At 44.1% G+C, this 18,014-nt stretch overlaps 1 protein-coding gene across 1 annotated transcript in view; it reads left to right on the top strand.

Annotated features, from left to right (window-relative positions):
• The window catches only part of thsd4 (thrombospondin type 1 domain containing 4), a 54,356-nt gene extending 36,545 nt beyond the window's left edge, over nucleotides 1-17,811 (top strand). The window contains exons 8-18 of the mRNA XM_078284211.1: nucleotides 5,105-5,309; nucleotides 8,436-8,611; nucleotides 8,954-9,050; nucleotides 9,343-9,540; nucleotides 10,300-10,429; nucleotides 11,437-11,641; nucleotides 12,155-12,328; nucleotides 14,030-14,203; nucleotides 14,386-14,565; nucleotides 15,461-15,605; nucleotides 15,770-17,811. Of these exons, the coding sequence (XP_078140337.1) occupies nucleotides 5,105-5,309; nucleotides 8,436-8,611; nucleotides 8,954-9,050; nucleotides 9,343-9,540; nucleotides 10,300-10,429; nucleotides 11,437-11,641; nucleotides 12,155-12,328; nucleotides 14,030-14,203; nucleotides 14,386-14,565; nucleotides 15,461-15,605; nucleotides 15,770-15,912 (1,827 nt within the window). The 3' untranslated portion in view covers nucleotides 15,913-17,811. The remainder of the gene's footprint in view (nucleotides 1-5,104; nucleotides 5,310-8,435; nucleotides 8,612-8,953; nucleotides 9,051-9,342; nucleotides 9,541-10,299; nucleotides 10,430-11,436; nucleotides 11,642-12,154; nucleotides 12,329-14,029; nucleotides 14,204-14,385; nucleotides 14,566-15,460; nucleotides 15,606-15,769) is intronic.
• The last annotated feature ends 203 nt before the right edge of the window (nucleotides 17,812-18,014 follow it).

Here is an 18,014-nt window from a genome sequence, read left to right as displayed (position 1 = left end):
TCAGCCAAAGCCACAATATATAATTGCAGTATGGCACCCAATGTTGAACCACTGTCGCCCCACTATTGGCTTTGTTTACATAGTAATTTACTGGTTATAAGATATTCCTTTTCACTGTCAATTATCATCAGAGTTTGGAACTGACAGAGCTTTAAATATATTTTGTGCCTGTAAGATGTTAATTTCTGCAGTGTGCGTTAAATTTATAATAACCAGACCTGTAGTTTGAGTTATGATCGGCTCTCAAGCTTAATAAAATGCATCAAGAACATATGTGAATACACACAAAATTTAGACAGTAAAATTGCAGAGAGAAAGAGAGCGAGTTCGGACTTGAGCCATGTCCAATATGTACTGTGCATGGTTTATTTTCTGGTCTGTAGTTTGTGTATGGCTGCCCAAACAGCTGCCTATATCTGGATGCTGCTGATGCAGTGTAGCTCTGGTCCAGCCATCAGCATCTGCTGCTGTCAGTCAGCCCATCAGCCTTGGGCTTGATCTCTCTGTCAGTAGTGGATCATTCTGTCCACCAACCTAAACACTGACCGACACCAAACTCACGCTAGACACAGAAAATAGTGTATGCACATCCTAAATCAAACGTTATCTTCTATGCTGGGTAGTTTTTAGTTTTATAAATTTAGGGGTGGCAGGGTGGCCTAGTGGTTAGAGTGACTGTCCCAGAACCAAGTTACAAGTTCAATTGCCGCCGACAAGCATATAAATTAGACAATATAAATGGTTGATAAATCAATACACACAGATAATTAATAAAAAAACAAAAAAACAAATGTCTTGTGAACAGACCCTGCGATATAAAAAAACATCTCAATCACAAAACAAATATGAGTTAACTACTAAAGTCACTACTGAGCAAAGGAAAAAAGGAATACCTGCACACTGAATCCAACTCCCAGTAGGATAAACTTGTGTAACACTTGAGGCCAATGTGACAAAGAACTACAACGCCTGACGATGTCCCACTTGATGAAGACACACATTACCTAAAATGCACATTGTCTGATAAAAAACCCACAACAGATTCAAACACTGCAAAAGTAAAGCTTGCTAGGAACACAATTCAGCGTGCAAAACACACACACACACACACACGCGCACACACACACACTACATTCGACCACACGTTTCTGCTTTGAGAAGTTCCAGCACCGAACAGACTCTGTTTTTCCATCGCATCTTGACGTTAATTTACTATAGACGGGGGGATGGAGGTAAAAGACCGTATGCTGTATCCAACATTCCTATTAGTTTAAGCATGAAGTCATTCCGACTACTCAAGTTTTATTCATATTTGCATTCCTCATGTGGAACCACAAACCAGGCCCCCCACACAGTTAAAAGCGCTATTATTGCAAGGCAACTGTAACTTATGCCAATGCTGTCGGGAAGGGATTCAGTGACAGAATGCCGGTGCAACTGTATATCTTGACATTGTGCATGTTTAGTGTTAAGCGCTGATACAAACGTCTGATATTTCCCATCCTCTCCCACCCACTCTCTGCTATTGGTTTAGACGGTTATTCACTGCGTCTAAATCTTTATTTCAGAGAAGAGACGCCTCCGCACACATGCTACTGAAACAGCAAACTGGGAATCATTTTTACAATTACTCTAACAGTAGATCAAGAGGACTGTGTAAATCCTCACTTATTTCTTCATTATGATATTGAACAAGCGGTCTATACAACAATCCGGTTGCTCCGAGGGATACAGTGGCACAAATGACCTGAGGTGGTACTTTCTTACTGTTTGTCACAGTGTGTATTCCAGTATGTCATGTTTTAATGCATGAATTTTGTTGCACCTTTTCCGCAAATATCACCAAGGCAAATTTCCTGTACATTTATTGTACTTTGCAATTAAAGTGATTCATAAAGGCAAGTGAGCGCCCACTCTCCCTAGTTTATTTTCTTTATTCAGACAGTAGGAAAGCTGAGAAGGAGAGAGAAGGGAGACAAAGTACTGGCAGTGTTCGATCTCTAGGCCAGTGGGGGGAAACTTGTGAAGGACTTTAACCCTTTAACCATCTCTGGGGACTTCGGTGTCTGATTGTAATCGTCTGGTGGTGTTTTTTTTGGGAGTAGAAGAAATCCACAGCGACAACTGCCTTTGGCAATATGTGTGCGAGTTCAGTTTTGCTACTAAAATCTCAGCAATTTGACAAGTTTAAGCTAGCTGCATTGTGTGGGAAAATACCATCAGGATTTACTTTAAGATTAATGTTGTTTTCAGTGTTCCCCAGTTGACTGGGAGTCGACTCTACCGTCCTGACACATCTAACCATTTCCAGATGAAGGTGGGCTTTAGTGACATTTTAAAAATCCCATTATGGTTCTACTGAAAACGGGGTGTTTTCCCTCACCAGATGGCACAAACCACCCACAGAGAGAAGAAGGTGAAGAAAGCATCGCCACGGTCTCTGACTAAATTAACTAAAAAATCGAATGCAAAAGTAAAACACGACAGATGCCTTGAAAGGAAGAAGCTAGACCTCGACTCCAAACCCGCCTCCTCATTTGTCATCCACACAGATTTCTGTTGGAGTTCCTCTGGGAAGAGTTGCTAAGGCTCTCACCAATCCGTGGCTGTGTTCATGTGTCCTGACACCGGCGACACCTCATTTTGATGGGTTCACAGTAAAGGTCACATTTGTCAGGGACAGCCTGGAGGGCAGATGTGACTGTTTTGGGGATTATTCGGGGACGGATTAGGACGTTGGGTGTTTTGTGCAACACGCTGCTGCAAAGCTGAAAAGTTTGTCTTGACAGTTTGGTGATTTAAATGGTGCAACTGTCCAAATCACTAGATATCAAGTAGTCCCTTAGCTCTCTAATGCTTCCTGCACTGTAGGAGCTGGAGCCTCTTGGCTCTTCCCATATCAGAGGAATGAAAATCCTGTGCGTTTTTCCCTGAAGTCCACAGTCATATGATACTACATTGACAATTCAGATTTCTGTCAATAAATTACACTACTATTCTCCACTCCTACACTAATATGTTTTGATTCAGAGATTTGCCCAGCCAAGCGGCCATAGATAACCTCTCAGCTTGTCAAGCTCTGTTTTATGAGAGGAACATTTTCCCCTTTCTCAGGCAAATGCTGACTAGCTGCGATAATTGTGTTGTTTTAGGTCGAAGGGATTTATGGTGAAAATGGAGACGCGAAAGACAGATTCATTGTGTATTTACAGAACTGACAGCCTTCCTCCACTGCCACGAGCAGCAAGCCTTTTTGCCTATTTTCTGTGGTGGTCTTGCTGTAGCCAGTCTTATTACCAAAAGTGTTTTACCGTGCATTTACAGCTCTCTTTTGTCACCAGTGTGTAGACTGTCGCATTCTGAGAGACTTTGTCCTCACTGATCTGTAAAGCTCGATCATGAAACCACAGAACATCTCGCTCCGTCTCAAAGAGAGCAACGCTTCCCTGAATGTGCCTGTCCTGTTATGTTCTGTGATTTTATCCAGGCTTTATCCAGTACTGTAGCATAATTCCACATCGGCCACAGAAGCATTTGCCAGTTTCGTTTTTTTTTTTTTTTTTTTTTTTTTTTGCAGCACTCTTAGTTTGCTGTTCCTTTCTCTCATCGCTTATTTCCTGTGTAGAAGGAGGCGCTCGGTGTTTGCTTTGGCCCAGGCGGTGTTTTGGCCCAGTACAGAGTGAGCTGCTATGGGTGTGTGAGAGCCAGACTCCACTCTCCTGAGTCCACCCTCAGTCCACCATCTCTCCCTCTTTCCTCTCTTACTCTCTCTGTCTCTCTATCTCTCCCTCTATGACTCTCTATCTCTTCCTCTATTGCTCTACCTCTTCCTCTGCATCTTGCCTGCTATTCCCCTCTCTCTCCCTCTCTTCCTCCTTCCCTCTTTCTGTCTCTCCCTCTTTCCGTCTCTTCAACTCTACCTTTCTCCATGTCTCCATATCCCTCTCTTCCTCTCTTAATCTCTCTGTCTCTCACTTTACCCCTCTCTCTCCCCGCCTCTCCCTCTTTCCCCCGGCCTGCAGCTGACTTACTGCTGCCCTAGTACAGCTAAGTCCATGGAAATAACCACAATCTGCAGCAAAACCCATTTTTATGACTGTCTACACTTCTTATGCATTTGTTTACGTAATTTATCTTTAGAGTTATGTTTGGCACCTCTGGACCACACGTAAAGCTCAGTAGCCACACGTTGGTTACTCTGTAAAAGGAGCTGCTGTGTTTGAATTAACACGTTTTTATGAACGTTGGGACCCAGTGCACACATTAACTCCAAGGAAAATATGTTTGCGTTACAAGACAGCGCAGGCATAATACCTCAACTGGGATCAGGAGAGATTCACATGAGCGCTGCGTTTAGGTGCTGTAAAGCCACGTCTCTACGGGAGAGAGCTGCAAACTGACTGGAAAGCCTGGAGATTGGCTGCCGTCCAATCACAGATGTGCTTTGTGTCATTAATTCTGAATGACTTTCCCCATGATGCCCACTCTGTAGGTTGCCTCATTGGCTAGGTAGGTCCGTTGGGGATTTGCCCTGGTATTGCAATAGCCTTGGCCAGGTGGGGCTGAATGTACAGTAGCCCAGTGGGACCAGTTCTGCCTCTACACCAGCTATTTGCACAGCAAGTTGCTTTTACGGCTGGTTTTACTTAATTTATGGACTGCTGATTTGACTGTTCTATACTTACCATGTCCAGGTTTCCTGTAATTTATGACCGCCAATGTGACATAGAAAACTCACACCTTGGAGAATTAGGTGGGAAACTCTGGGGTCTGTTCAATGACAGTCATGCCAAGATTATGCCTCCTGGAAAGTAACAAGATCCCTGCTAATTGGTTATTGTATTATTGTAGTTAATTATCTGCAGACCATGGAGTTCAATTAGCAAGTGAGACATGGCTTAGCTTTGCAAATATATATTCTTATGTCTAATTAACATTTTTTCTTTGATTAAGAATATTCCATCCACTTGCACAGATCTAATAAGCCTCACACTGTTATGGCTAAAAGCCATAACACCTGAAGCACACACTTCCATACTTCGGCTCCAGCTGTTCTCTGTTCTCCTGCTTGTCACAACACTCCATGTTCTTCTCTCTCTGACAGAGTCTCGGCTGCGATGAGTACCTCGGATCAGGCAAGGTGATGGACAAATGCGGCGTGTGTGGAGGTGACAACACCGCCTGCCAGCTGGTCTCTGGACTGTTTCAACACAGCCTGTCCAAGGTCGGCTACCACAAGATAGTGGAGATCCCAGAGGGAGCCACCAAGATCAACGTCACGGAGATGGTGAAGAGCAGGAACTACCTGGGTGAGAGCAACTAGCTGGAGCACCAGTCCACACAACGATGAATGTCTTCAGACCTGTTTCATATTTAAATTTGAGTCTCTCCAATGTATTCTGTTGCAGCTGTATAGACACATTTAAGGAGAGGAGGAACCAATCAGTGAAATAACCTGATATAGTTATTGGTTGGAATGAAAACCTGCAGACTCTCTGCCCTCCATGGCACCCCTGCATTAAGGGACATAAAGTAATCTGAACTTATGACTGGAACACAAGTCTCTAGCACAACCACTACCCCCCTTGAGCTACAGTGGCATGTAACTGACACAAACAATAAAGTCCCATTTTCACAGTAGAGACAAGAAACATAGCTAATTACAGCAGTGGTTCTCCATCCTGGTCCTCGGTACCCAGAACCCTGCTGGTTTTCATTCTAACCATCTAATCAGGACGGATTTACACCTGGGGTGCAAGGAGAATGTAATTAACAGCAATTAACTACCTGCTAGGATAGAAAACCAGCAGCACTCTGGGTCCTGAGGACCAGAATAGAGCAGAGATCCAACAGAAACATCTAGTGAAGAGGTAATACAGTATATCATGATGCAAAATACTGTAATAATGATTTTGCTTTGTCATTTGCTTTTTTGGCTTGAGAAAGAGGCTTTTTAGCCGTTGTAGCTGAAATGTGTTGCAAAGCCCGTCATTGTGAGAAGGTGGGGGAGGAGATTGGGAGTGTTTTGATGTTATTGTAAGATAGAGTCCGCACACTAGAGATTTCTCCAAAGGTGTTTAATTACCACCACATGTAATGTTTCGAGCAAAGCTCTTCTTCAGACATAAATGCTTACAGAGACACACCCTACAAATGAGTGTTTTGATGTTCCAATGGACGGGGAGTTTTTGTTCAAAAACAGAGTACGGGTGAGTGAGTTTTGAAAGTCAGAAATCTCAATACCTGGCAATGTAATTGTTTAATTTTTGGTACTGATCAGTAACCATATCAACGCCCTGCAGATATATTATGGTCATCTTGTGCTATGAGACACTAAAAATGACTCTTACTTATTGCCCCTTTAAAGATATTTTAGTATGAAATGGGTCTGAAGCCATTCAGTGTTTTGTGTTTGGAATACTTTCATCTTGTCACTATCAATTTACCAGCTGCCTTCCAGTTACCATTAGAGGATTTCAATTTCCTTCCAGATTTACAGTTATCACTTGCTGCCTGCCAGATTCCCCACAGCTCTTCCTCCATCCCGGCCCCAAAAACACATGCGGGAAAGTTAGGGGTCTCCTTGCACCACATGCTGTATTATGTTTCAGATTACATTTACGACACCAATAAAAAAAAGTTCAATCCTAAAATCCTGGAAGAGATTATTAGATTAGAAATTTATGAAATGTCTTACGGGGGCAGCCTTTTTTTTTTTTGTGTTTTTACATGTGATGCATTTATTCTCCAAGTTAACAGCTGTAAGCCCAGCCGCAGGCCACAGCAGGCTGCAGCTGCTTGTAAAATTGATTGGATTTGTCTAATTAAAAGGCAGATCAACTAGTGGGGCGGCCACTTTTCCGGATTTCTCCAAAGTGTATATTACCCGCCGCCGCAGTGGTGCAGGCTTTTATTGGAGCCCCTCAGTGAAACGCACTACACAGATAATTGGTGTCTTTTCAGAGGCGAAACAGTGCGACACAGTAGTGGGTTATTTTCAGAAGTGACTGTTGGAATGTCAGACGTTGTTTTAATGAGAGCCATGCCACAGCTCAGCAGTCGGTTCGGGAGAAGGAGCAAGTGGCCCTGAGTTCCCCCCCGGCCGCTCCCCCTCAGGGAAAGTGTATAAACAAGCTTTCATTAGAGGATCTTACCCCCCCAGCCTCGCCATCCTTTTTAATTAAGGTGAGGAATTTCACCACTCCCTAAAAAACGAGGAACACTGTAAGGATGGAGGCCTCTCTCTCTTTCTCTCTCTCTCTCCCTCTCTTTCTCTCTCTTCTACCTTTCAAGTCCAAACTACTTCGTTGCCAAGTATGCTCTGCTTTCTTTAATTTGACCCAACTGTTCATATACACACAAACACACACACACACACACACACACACACACACACACACACACACACACACACACACACAAGCTCATGCACAGCTACACACACTCACACACGCTTTCACATACGCTCTCTCACATTCACTCACTCACACACATACACACACATGCACACACACTGTTACCCCCACTCCGGACAATACTTCCCCAGTAAGTGAGTAAGCGAAAATGTATGCATAGACAATGGCTCCTTTCACTCAGTGAGTGCACTGTACATTGAAGTTGCTGTTTGAGGAGCTGTGAATCAAGGCAACATCCTTGGGATAAAATGAAGAGTTCATTCCAAACTGAGATATCTGCCAATTGGAAAAAAGAAAACGATGCCTGCTCGTACAAAATGCTCGTTGGCATGAAAATAAAGCTCATTATGGGTTTCTGTTAAATGTAGTCATCTCAAAACCTTTGCTCGCACAGAATTATCTGTGTGTTTGAAATATAGACTGACAAATTCCAGGTAGCAACATTTTTCTAAAATGGATTTATAGCTTTTTGGAATGAAATCCTTCAAATGTAAACAGCAAAGAGGAGACAAGGACAAGAATCTAGCAACAGCCACTTACAGTATCCTTACCATGGCCCTGATGTTCCTCAATAGGCCTCTGTTCTACGCTGTGCATCTCTAATGTGCTTTTAGTTGTCCAAACACTCTTCTACAAGCCTGTCTAGCGTTACACTTCTAATGCTTTTCTAATGGCCTCTTGTCCTTAATCCACGGAATCAGCGGAAAACATCTTGAGAGATTTCGTTACAGGATTTACATGAAAGATTTGCCAGCACAAACACGTTGTCACGTTTATAAAAGACATTACTTTGAAACTACACGTGAGAACATTTATCCAGTTAGCTATAATTACTTTCTAAAGTAGGGAAATTCAGCTTCAGCCTTTTTTTTTAGTTTTTTTTACTACATTTCTCATTACGCCTAAACGGTTTTACGTTAAACAACAATTACGTTGAAGAGATTGTAGCAGTGGTTTCCTGTCCGTTTGAGCTGATGCTGTCAGTAGTGATTGTGCGGTCGTTCTGTCTGTCTCTTCCAGCTCTCCGTAGCCGATCGGGGCGATCCATCATCAATGGGAACTGGGCCATTGATCGGCCAGGGAAGTACGAGGGCGGGGGAACCATGTTCACCTACCGCCGACCCAATGAAATCACTAGCACAGCTGGGGAGTCCTTCCTCGCTGAGGGGCCCACCAATGAGATCCTGGATGTTTATGTGAGTAACTAATCAGCTTGAACCTACAGATACCTACAGTCCCTTATTTATCATACAAAGCCTGACAAAATAGGGTTTCAAGACAAGAGTTAGTCCCAAGTGCCCAATCAGTACCTTGTTTACCACTCAATATCCCCAAATGAGAAGTTGTGTAGTCTGTAAATTACCCCTTACCCTTTAAAAAGTAATTTGTAATTCATATTGTGACAATGGCTACCGCTGCATAACATTTTTCTCATTCTGGAAGGGAACTCATCAAATCATTTCTTGACTTTTCTGAACCTTAAAGGGGAATAGTTTTATTTTAGGGTTGTTGACTGAATCCCATGTTCTTGCTCTCAGATGATCTACCAGCAGCCTAACCCCGGTATTCATTATGAGTACATTCTCCCCTCTGACAAACCAGTCAGCCCTCAGCACCCAAACCACAGGCCAGATGGTGAGTCAGACCCACTGTCCATCCTGCTCTCTGTTCATCCATTCCATCCATCTTTCTGTCTGATTGCTCAATCATACATCCATACATCCTTCCATCCATCCATCTGTCCATTCCTCCATCTGTCCATTCATTTAGCTATCCAGCCTATCCATCCATCTACGTCCGGCCTTTTTCTATCTGTGTCCATCTATCTATTTTCCATCTATCTACTTGGCACATTTTTCTCTGTCTGTCCCTTCATTCTTCCACCCATGTTCCTGACTCAGCCTAAACTCCTGTGTTCATGCCTTAGGGAACACAGTGAATGGGCAGGGTGGGTACGACCATCACAGCAACACCCACCAGGAGGGCTACGACCCAGCCGGAGGGGGGCGGTACCCTCCTCGCCTCCCCGACAACCAGGTACCGGCGGTGCAGCCACCCAGACGCCAGAGAGACTACAACTGGAAACTGGCTGGTGCCACAGAGTGCAGCGCCTCCTGTGGTAAAGGTCAGTCAGTACAATTTGTATTACTTACGCATTTACATTTGAGGCATTTAGCTGACAATGATATCCAGAGCGGCTTACAATTAATGCAACAGTAGAATAAGCTTAAATTCCAAGATTGCCAACATTACAAGCAACAGCTTTTAATGGACCTCAAGACATAAAATAAAACACTGGAAAGTGTAGAATATGGGACCTTTAAGAGAACTGAGACTAAATCGTGAATTGTATAAAAGGGTCTATAATTCAATATTAGGAAGATGTTGTAAATATTTTGTAAACTGGTGCATATTTGATGAACAGTAATAGTTGTTCCAATACCAATAGTTGTCTAAATACCTATACCATTTGACCTGATAATTGCCTGAGAAAAATGAACTCATGGGCCAACATGCAACAGAAGTCAGTACTTCATCCAAATATTTGTAAATACATTTTGGAGACGCTGCATCATCTCTAGAGTCAGGCTAACCGTCAAATTGTTTTTCTTATTTCCCACATTCCCTTGTTTAGACATACAGAGGGAGCAGGGAAAACAGAACTGCTGTTGTGATAGCATTAGTAAGCTAAGCAAACATACTATTTCACAAAGCTGCTATTAAAACATTGAGGATGGCTCCAGTTGTGACGAGTGTCTGCAATTTTTGTTTACATTTCACAGAGTGAGGCATGCAATTTTGTTGCTTATAGAGGATTCACTTATATAGATTCCAGGTGCAGGATTCGGTGCATGAATATGTGTCTCCTTTGTGTGTTTTTCAGGTTTCAGACACTCCATCTTCCGCTGTGTCCACCGGCTGAACCATGACCAAGTGTCGGACGCTTTGTGTGACAGCAGCAGCAGACCGAGTCCACAGGAGGAGCCCTGCAACCTCCAGCCCTGCCCCGCCTTGTGAGAGACCCCTCTCTTCTACGATCAGGCTTATATACACACACTGATGAATACATGCACTATCACAGTTAGTTTAAGGCATTCCTGCTTTTATTAGGGAGTGTTTTGTAGAAAGTGACAGTGAATGCGTACATGGCATGTACGCATTTGTGTCCACCTCCCCCTCCTGTCCTTCATTTTTGAGGTGGATATCAAAGGTGAAATCAATGAGGGATCAGAGCTTTCACCTGGTCGTTCTATTTCATGTAAAAAGCAGGTTTTCTCAGTCTTACTGTGCGTACATTCAGTGTGCACAGAAAGCTTCATCAGTGTCCTATGTGTATAAAAATGGCAGCCTCTGGGTTTGATGTTATTACCCGTACCACAATGCCCTAATCATAAAACATTTAAGGAATTGCTGAAGAGGTTTAGTGGTGGCTATAAAATTTGTCAGTTTGAATTGCAGACTTGTCAAAAAGTCATTTAAAACACTGTAAGCAAAGTTGGACCAAAAGTGGAATTAATTTAGCTTTAAATGCAACTGACGACTCTTCCAGTCTCTTGCCAAGGAGCAGTAACCAAGTATTCAAACTGTCATTGAGAGGCAGTGAAGAATAACAGATACTCAAAAGATTTTTCAGCGGACTGAACGAGGTCAACACAGGGGGATGCCGTCCTAGTGCGCCTGGTAGACTGAGATTTCATAGAACCGATGTACAGTCTGGGCTGGGATGTGTTTCACCATCTAGTTTGTGGGTATATTCATTCATTCCTTGAACAGTTTGACTTGTAGATGGGAAAACATGTCTTCAATCCAATAAATCACAATGAAAACAAAGTCAATAGCAGGATTTGTTTCAACATGGGGAGCCATACTGCTATTACAGAACAGGCAAACACTGCAGCAGCTGATTTCACTAATTGACACACCTTCAGTCAGAGAGGAGGGAACTTATCAGTGAAAGTAGCGGAAAGTAGCCTAAGACACCTTCCTCACAATGAGCTCTTGTGTTTTTTCACGGGAGCAGCTGGGACATTGGAGAGTGGTCAGAATGCAGCAAGACCTGCGGCCTCGGCATGCAGCACCGGCAGGTCCTGTGTCGCCAGTTTTACGCCAACCGCACCCTCAACGTCCACACCAGCCGCTGCCGACACCTGGAGCGGCCCGAGACCGCCAGCACCTGCCAGCTGAAGATCTGCAGCGAGTGGCAGATCCGCACCGAGTGGACCGCTGTGAGTGGCAGCTAAAATCTATTTATCCCTGATTACAGCTTACAGGTGGAAAAAACTAATATTATAAAACAGATAGTTCTGGTCCACTGTTTAAAAGCTGTTTAAAACACCTGCTAAACACATAACTTAAATAGTAATGAGCTAAACTAAAAGTACAAATTACTAAGCATAAAAGTTTATTGAACATTTGTCTTTTTTATTCAAATGGGTGTGTTACTGCTGTTTTATAAAGGCAATAAAAGTCTCGAGGCTGTGCTTTATGGTGAATGCTTCACATTGTGCCTACCAACGCCTCTTAGCCACCTAAACAGTGCTTACAGTAATTCCCCTAAGCACACTGCGAAAAGCATTGCACACAAACGAATGATCCAACGAACACAGAGTCTTATAGAAGAGCTCCTCCTGAGCAGCTATCAAGGCTAGAGAGCTACTCGTGCAAAAATATAAAGAAGCAAGGCATTCTTCCCAGCACTGTACAGTAGTGTAACCACGCGGCCTGTGTCCCCCCCATAGTGCTCTGTGCCATGTGGGCTGGGTCAGAGGTCACGGGAGGTGCGCTGTGTCAGCAACGTGGGCGACTTTGTTCCCGACGAGGAGTGCAACATGAACCTCCGGCCCGGCGATGTAGAGAACTGCGACATGGGGCCGTGCGCCAAGAGCTGGTTCTACACCGAGTGGGGCAACAGGGTAGGTATCAGACCCGCTATCACGTGAAATCATAGGATTTCACCTTTTTTTTTTTTTTTGGACACACAACTTCCATTCATTTCTGATACAGTGGCAGCCATTGTAGAAGTCACCCCTTCATGCATTTATCCTCCACCTGTCCTTCATCGACACCGCAGGCAGTTCTTTCTTGAGTGTTACACAAATTCTAAAGTCTCTCAGCCAGATAGTCCGCCAGATCATTCCTTGTAACTTCTGACAGCTGAACAGACAGCAATGTTTGTTTTTTGCCAAACAATCCCTGTTGGGGATGGAGCAAAAGTGCAGCAGCAGTTGAGGAAGCATGCTGTAAATGGGATTTCTACAATGGATTCATTTGTAGATTATGGTTTTCCTGCTGTTTCATGCTGTTTTGCCACTTTTTGTGCTCCTGTCCTTGATAACACTTCTAAATGACTTTCCTTCTCCGTTGTTGTCATTACTTTGTTTTTTCTGAAAATGCATATTACATTTTAGACATGTAGCCAGTGCTCTCATCCAGAATGACTTACAAAGAGTGCAACAGTAGAATAAGCTTCAATTCCTCGATCACTTTTATCACAAGCAACCAATAGCGAAGGAGTTCAAGGGTCAGAGCCACAGTGCCTGACAATAATCTTGTGACCCTTCGCCTGGAATGATCCTGAAACAGAAGTGCTAGGAAACGAAATGAATAAAATAAGAGCTAAGGAGAGAGGTAGAAGGGGTTTTGATAAGAGCACATTAGAATAAGTAGAGGAGGAAGATACGGGAGAGGGGACGATTCACTGTGGAGAGGGTGCTGAGAGGCACTTCTTGAAGAGAGGAGCTTTCAGCCCACAGCAGATGATGTGGAGTGACTGCTGTTCAGACTGGAGTAGAGGATTATTGCACCACTGGGGCGCCAAGAAGAGAGAACAGTTGAGTCCGGTTGGAAAGATGACCAGGCCCCCGCAGGGAAAGGAGAGCTAAGCAACCGGCAGCAGCAGAGCACAGAAATGCAACACATCTATTTATCACAACAATACAATGGGACTCGATGGGAATGCTGTAACTAGTAGAAAACCACATGCGTTCTCTGTGGAACAGACTGGCTGGTGGGTCCAGGTGAAAACTATGATCTCTTATTGATTTCACCAAATCCACTTCAGTCATAAAGGGGAGATTGAAATGAGGGGGGGAGTCAAAGATGGATTGTTGTAAAGATGGATACAACTGAAAACATGGATTGTTCCAAAGAACAGTTGGAAGATGGTCTTTATGTTTTGCACACTCAGAGTATGTGTACATTCAAATTCATAACTGCAAATTAGACTGTTCTGAGTCTTTACATACATTTGGCATGCATATGTACTATTTAAATCAGGTTCTGGCCCAGTATTTGAGTGTTTTGCACATGGGTAAATTGATGAAGGAGGACAGTGTTTTTTTTTTTTTTTTTTAAATAACTGGGGATCCAGTATCAGAAAAAGACAAAGTGCATTTACCCAGTGAGGTGCTGACGATTGGAGCACATCAACTCGTAAAAAGAGGAGAAATCACTCACAGGCTCTTCTCTCCTTTTTGGGACATTTACTGTACCCACCGTGAAGCAAAGCTTTGTGCTGAAATGTCAGCGGTCCAATAAATCACAAAGGACTTTCCAGCTACTTTCTCTCTCTTTACAGATCACTGGAGAACCTAATCTGTGTGTTTCCTCCACAGTGCTCCGCTGAGTGCGGGATGGGCGTGCGGAGCCGCGGCGTCCTCTGCCTGACCAACCACGTCGGCAGCCTCCCCCTGGAGGGCTGCGGCAACGAGCGGCCCGCCGACTCGCAGGTCTGCAACAACGGCCCGTGTGAGAGTCGCATCGAGTGGTTCACAGGCCCCTGGAGCCAGGTAGGAGGCCGCCGAGAGGTCACAGCAGGCTTAGAGGGAAGCTGTCTGGAGCAGCTAAAATACCTGGGATTTCACAGTGATTTCACAGTGACATGTTACAGATGTGTTTCTTCTGTTCTCTTTCCCCCCCCCGTGTTGTGATGTCTAATTACATCCATATGGTCCGCGCTATTGCACCCCAGTGTTCTGCGGAGTGCGGCGCGGGCAGCCAGCAGAGGTCGGTGGCGTGTCTGATGAAGTCGGACGAGGGATACAGCGTCATGCCGCCGTACGAGTGCTCCTCCCTGGAGCGGCCGCTCAGCCAGCAGAGCTGCCACCTCAAGGCCTGCGGGGCCAAGTGGTACCACACTGACTGGAGTGCTGTGAGTAAGATATTACACCCTCTCCCCTCTCACAGCAACTACTGCCCCCGAGCAAGGCAGTCAGTCCCTAGCTGTTGCAGTGTAGCTGCTCAGTGGCCAACAGTACAAGCTCCTAGGTGTCGATGTGTTAATGTATGTAACCCTCGCTCCACCTGCAACTACTCCCTCAGGCCATTGCTCCAAAAAAAAAGAATCCTTAGTAAGTTGCCTGGTTGAATATGAGTTAGTCCCCATGAAATTCCATGAAACTTTCATTACTTTTACTTCCTGGAAAACAGAGTATCTTTCATGGTGACCTCATGCTGCACTAGTAGGCGTATTTCTAACCAATAAAACCATCAGATTTTTGAACAGTCCCACCCCTCTGCACCCCTCCCATCAAATAAAATGCCTTTCTCTCATATGCCATTAGTTTAGACTTTTGAATGATCCCTCACTGCATCATGTCCCACCCCAACATCCTTTTCCAACAGGAAATGCATCAAATCCAGCAAGTAAAGATGCCATTTCATGGGGTCTTTAATAATAAAAGTTATACATACTCCAACTTGATCCAATAATCAATTCACTTTGAATTTCCATGTACACATATATATACTAGGGCTTTTTTTCAAGACAGAAAGTACATTGCAGCAGCAAATAGTAATGAGGTACAGAAAAGAAAAAGATATAACCAAGAATATAGCACAAGAGGGCCGTATAAACATACGCAATCGACACTTCCAACATAGAACATGTTCAGTAGAAATGTAAGAATGAAAGTATGAAAAGGAATGGATTACAGCATTAATAGGATGTGCAAACTAGCAGCAGTAGTAGCGGTACAATTTCTTGAGACTGATAATGTTATTAATCCGGGGCTTGTGCCGTTGTTCTCGGACTCCTCTCCCTGCAGTGTTCGAAAACGTGCGAGGGAGGTTTCCGCGTGCGGGAGGTGCGCTGCCTCTCCGACGACATGCTGTCCAGCGACGGCTGCGAGGAGCAGCTGAGACCAGCAGAGAAGGAGGAATGCAACCCAGAGCCCTGCATACCTCAAATAGGTCAGTCAATCCCTACAGTGTAACCTGGAATATGACTGACCTGGACGGTGTTCTGGCCTAGTGTGTGATGCAGAGGCGACGGCACTGTCCTTGTCTCTTGGTTAAATAAGGATCGGCTAGTATTGCTGGAACATTAGAGTATAACATGTTTGTTCTTGTTTCAGATGAAAACTGCAGAGACAAGTACTTCAACTGCAACGTGGTGGTCCAGGCTCGCCTCTGCGTGTACGATTACTACAAGAGCACGTGCTGCGCTTCCTGTTCACGAGTGGCCCACAGACAGTCAATCCATCGGGGCCGCAGCTAGCACTCTGTACCGGGGCCCCCGAGCCCCCGTGGGGCCAGACTCAGCACCCGCAGCAGGCACTCTGTTCCTGGGCCAGCCAGGGGAGCGGACTGCCTGGAACTCGCCTTAAACGGACACTTCTTTTTTCTGAGTGCCTGGGATGCAAAGTGAAGAAGGAACACTTCTCTTGGAGATGGCTACCGGAAAAAGGAATATCTTGGGATAGTGGAGGACGGGTGTTCAGCGGTTGGATGGATACAGCCCCGGTGATGTGAGAGACATCGGTAGCAAACAGAGGAACCTGGAATCACTTTATGGATTGTAACCAGAACGTCCAATAAAAAGAATCCGTCTCTTTTTTTTTTGCCTCATGGGAAGCAGTCTGCAGCTGTCATTCACCTGCACTGTGAAATGACAGTGAACTGCTACTGTGTCTGAGCTGCCATAATGGCCCTCATGGGTTACATGATGTGTAAAGGAATGCACCATTAAAATGTTTAATGTGGATAATGTATAGACTGTACACATTCTAATAAGCTTCTTTACACTACAATCCACAGATTTACGGCATGATTACCCACATGTAGTATGAAGTTGACTCACCTATAACCTGCCATAACAGACTGTTTAACTGCCACCCACATAGTTGACCAAAGATATTTCCCATCATCAAACTGGACAGTCCACAGTGATTCTCTTTTTTTTCCAAGAACCGACATACTGTACATCATACCTCCGTTTTGTTGGTGTATCCTTCTGTATCCTGTATTTTGCAGCACTGCCATGTATGGCCAAAATCTGATTTTGTATTCTTTGTGGCCCAGATCGGATCTTCCTGATTATCTAAGCAGGGGGAAACCACAAGGATTGAGATTTTGTTTTTTTCCCCCCTGCTTAGACGGCCATGAGAAGACCCGATCAGCGCCGCAGATCTGATCCGAATCAGATTTTGTGTGTGTAAATGCAGCCTATGTAATATGTATGTATATATGTATGTATGACTGAGTGAATGACTAAGTTGTTTTTCTGAAGGCTGCTCAGACAGTCCTCCCAGCGACTGGAGAGAGAAAGCCCTCTTTATTTATTTGTGTGGGTCCCCAGGGAGGGCGCCGGTTTATCGGCCACCGGTGGCCCCTTTTGGCTGCAGGGATAAAGCGTTCGCTGCCTCTCCACCAATCACAACCTCGAAAGGGAATGTAGGCATTCCACAGCCCACAGGACGGTATAAGCAGATGGTCAGAATGCTAATGCATCTTTTGGAGAGAAAAGGTAAAAACAAACTGCATTTTTTTTTTTTTTTCTGTGGGAGATGATTATTCCACAATCTATAGCTCCTGGTCCAGAATGACATGAAACCCCATCAATGGATTGGATTGTCTATGAAATATTGCAGTGGTTATTAATCATTGATTTTAAAGAGAAAACAATTAGTATTTTACAGCTATTCGTCTGGTAGGTCATGCACAAGGGTTACATTAAAAGTAAATCCTAGTTTATGAACCAGCTTTTTCTACCATAACCCCCTTTATCAGTTCCATTCGAGAACTGCAAGCCGTACCTCTCATTCAACTGTGTTTTTGTACTAAAGCTTTTATCAGTTCCATCCAAGCACTATCAACTTACCTCTGATCCATAAGTACTGTAAGTGTATCGATGTTTAAGTTCAGCACGACTCAAGTATGCAATGCATTCGCTCCCTGAGGGAATGAACCATTCTGAATGTGCCAACATGACAGCTTGACTCCTGATGATCCCACGTACAATCCTAGAGAAAGAGTAGGACTAACACACCAGAATCCAGCAGTATTCAACATACTAATGCAATTAATGTACCATCTGTATTCACATTACTTCAAATTTCAAATATGCAAAGGTTGACTGTCACGAGGAGTGTTTTTTGAGACTGTATGGATAAATAAACAAAACTACTAATTATGTTTGTACAGTTTACAGCATACTGTTACTTTTCTCTTGTGCGATTCCTAAGTTGGGGCAGCAGTATTACATGAAACACAGGCAGTGAGGGTGAGGTAGTGTTGATGACATCATCTCTGGTTCATGCAGTAAGGATAGTCATCCATCTAGAGGACAAAGGCAGTATTACAACATACAGATTTAGTTCC

This window comes from Centroberyx gerrardi, chromosome 1, assembly GCF_048128805.1.
Source record: "Centroberyx gerrardi isolate f3 chromosome 1, fCenGer3.hap1.cur.20231027, whole genome shotgun sequence".
Classification (NCBI taxonomy): domain Eukaryota; kingdom Metazoa; phylum Chordata; class Actinopteri; order Beryciformes; family Berycidae; genus Centroberyx; species Centroberyx gerrardi.
This window is presented reverse-complemented; position numbering and strand designations above follow the sequence as displayed.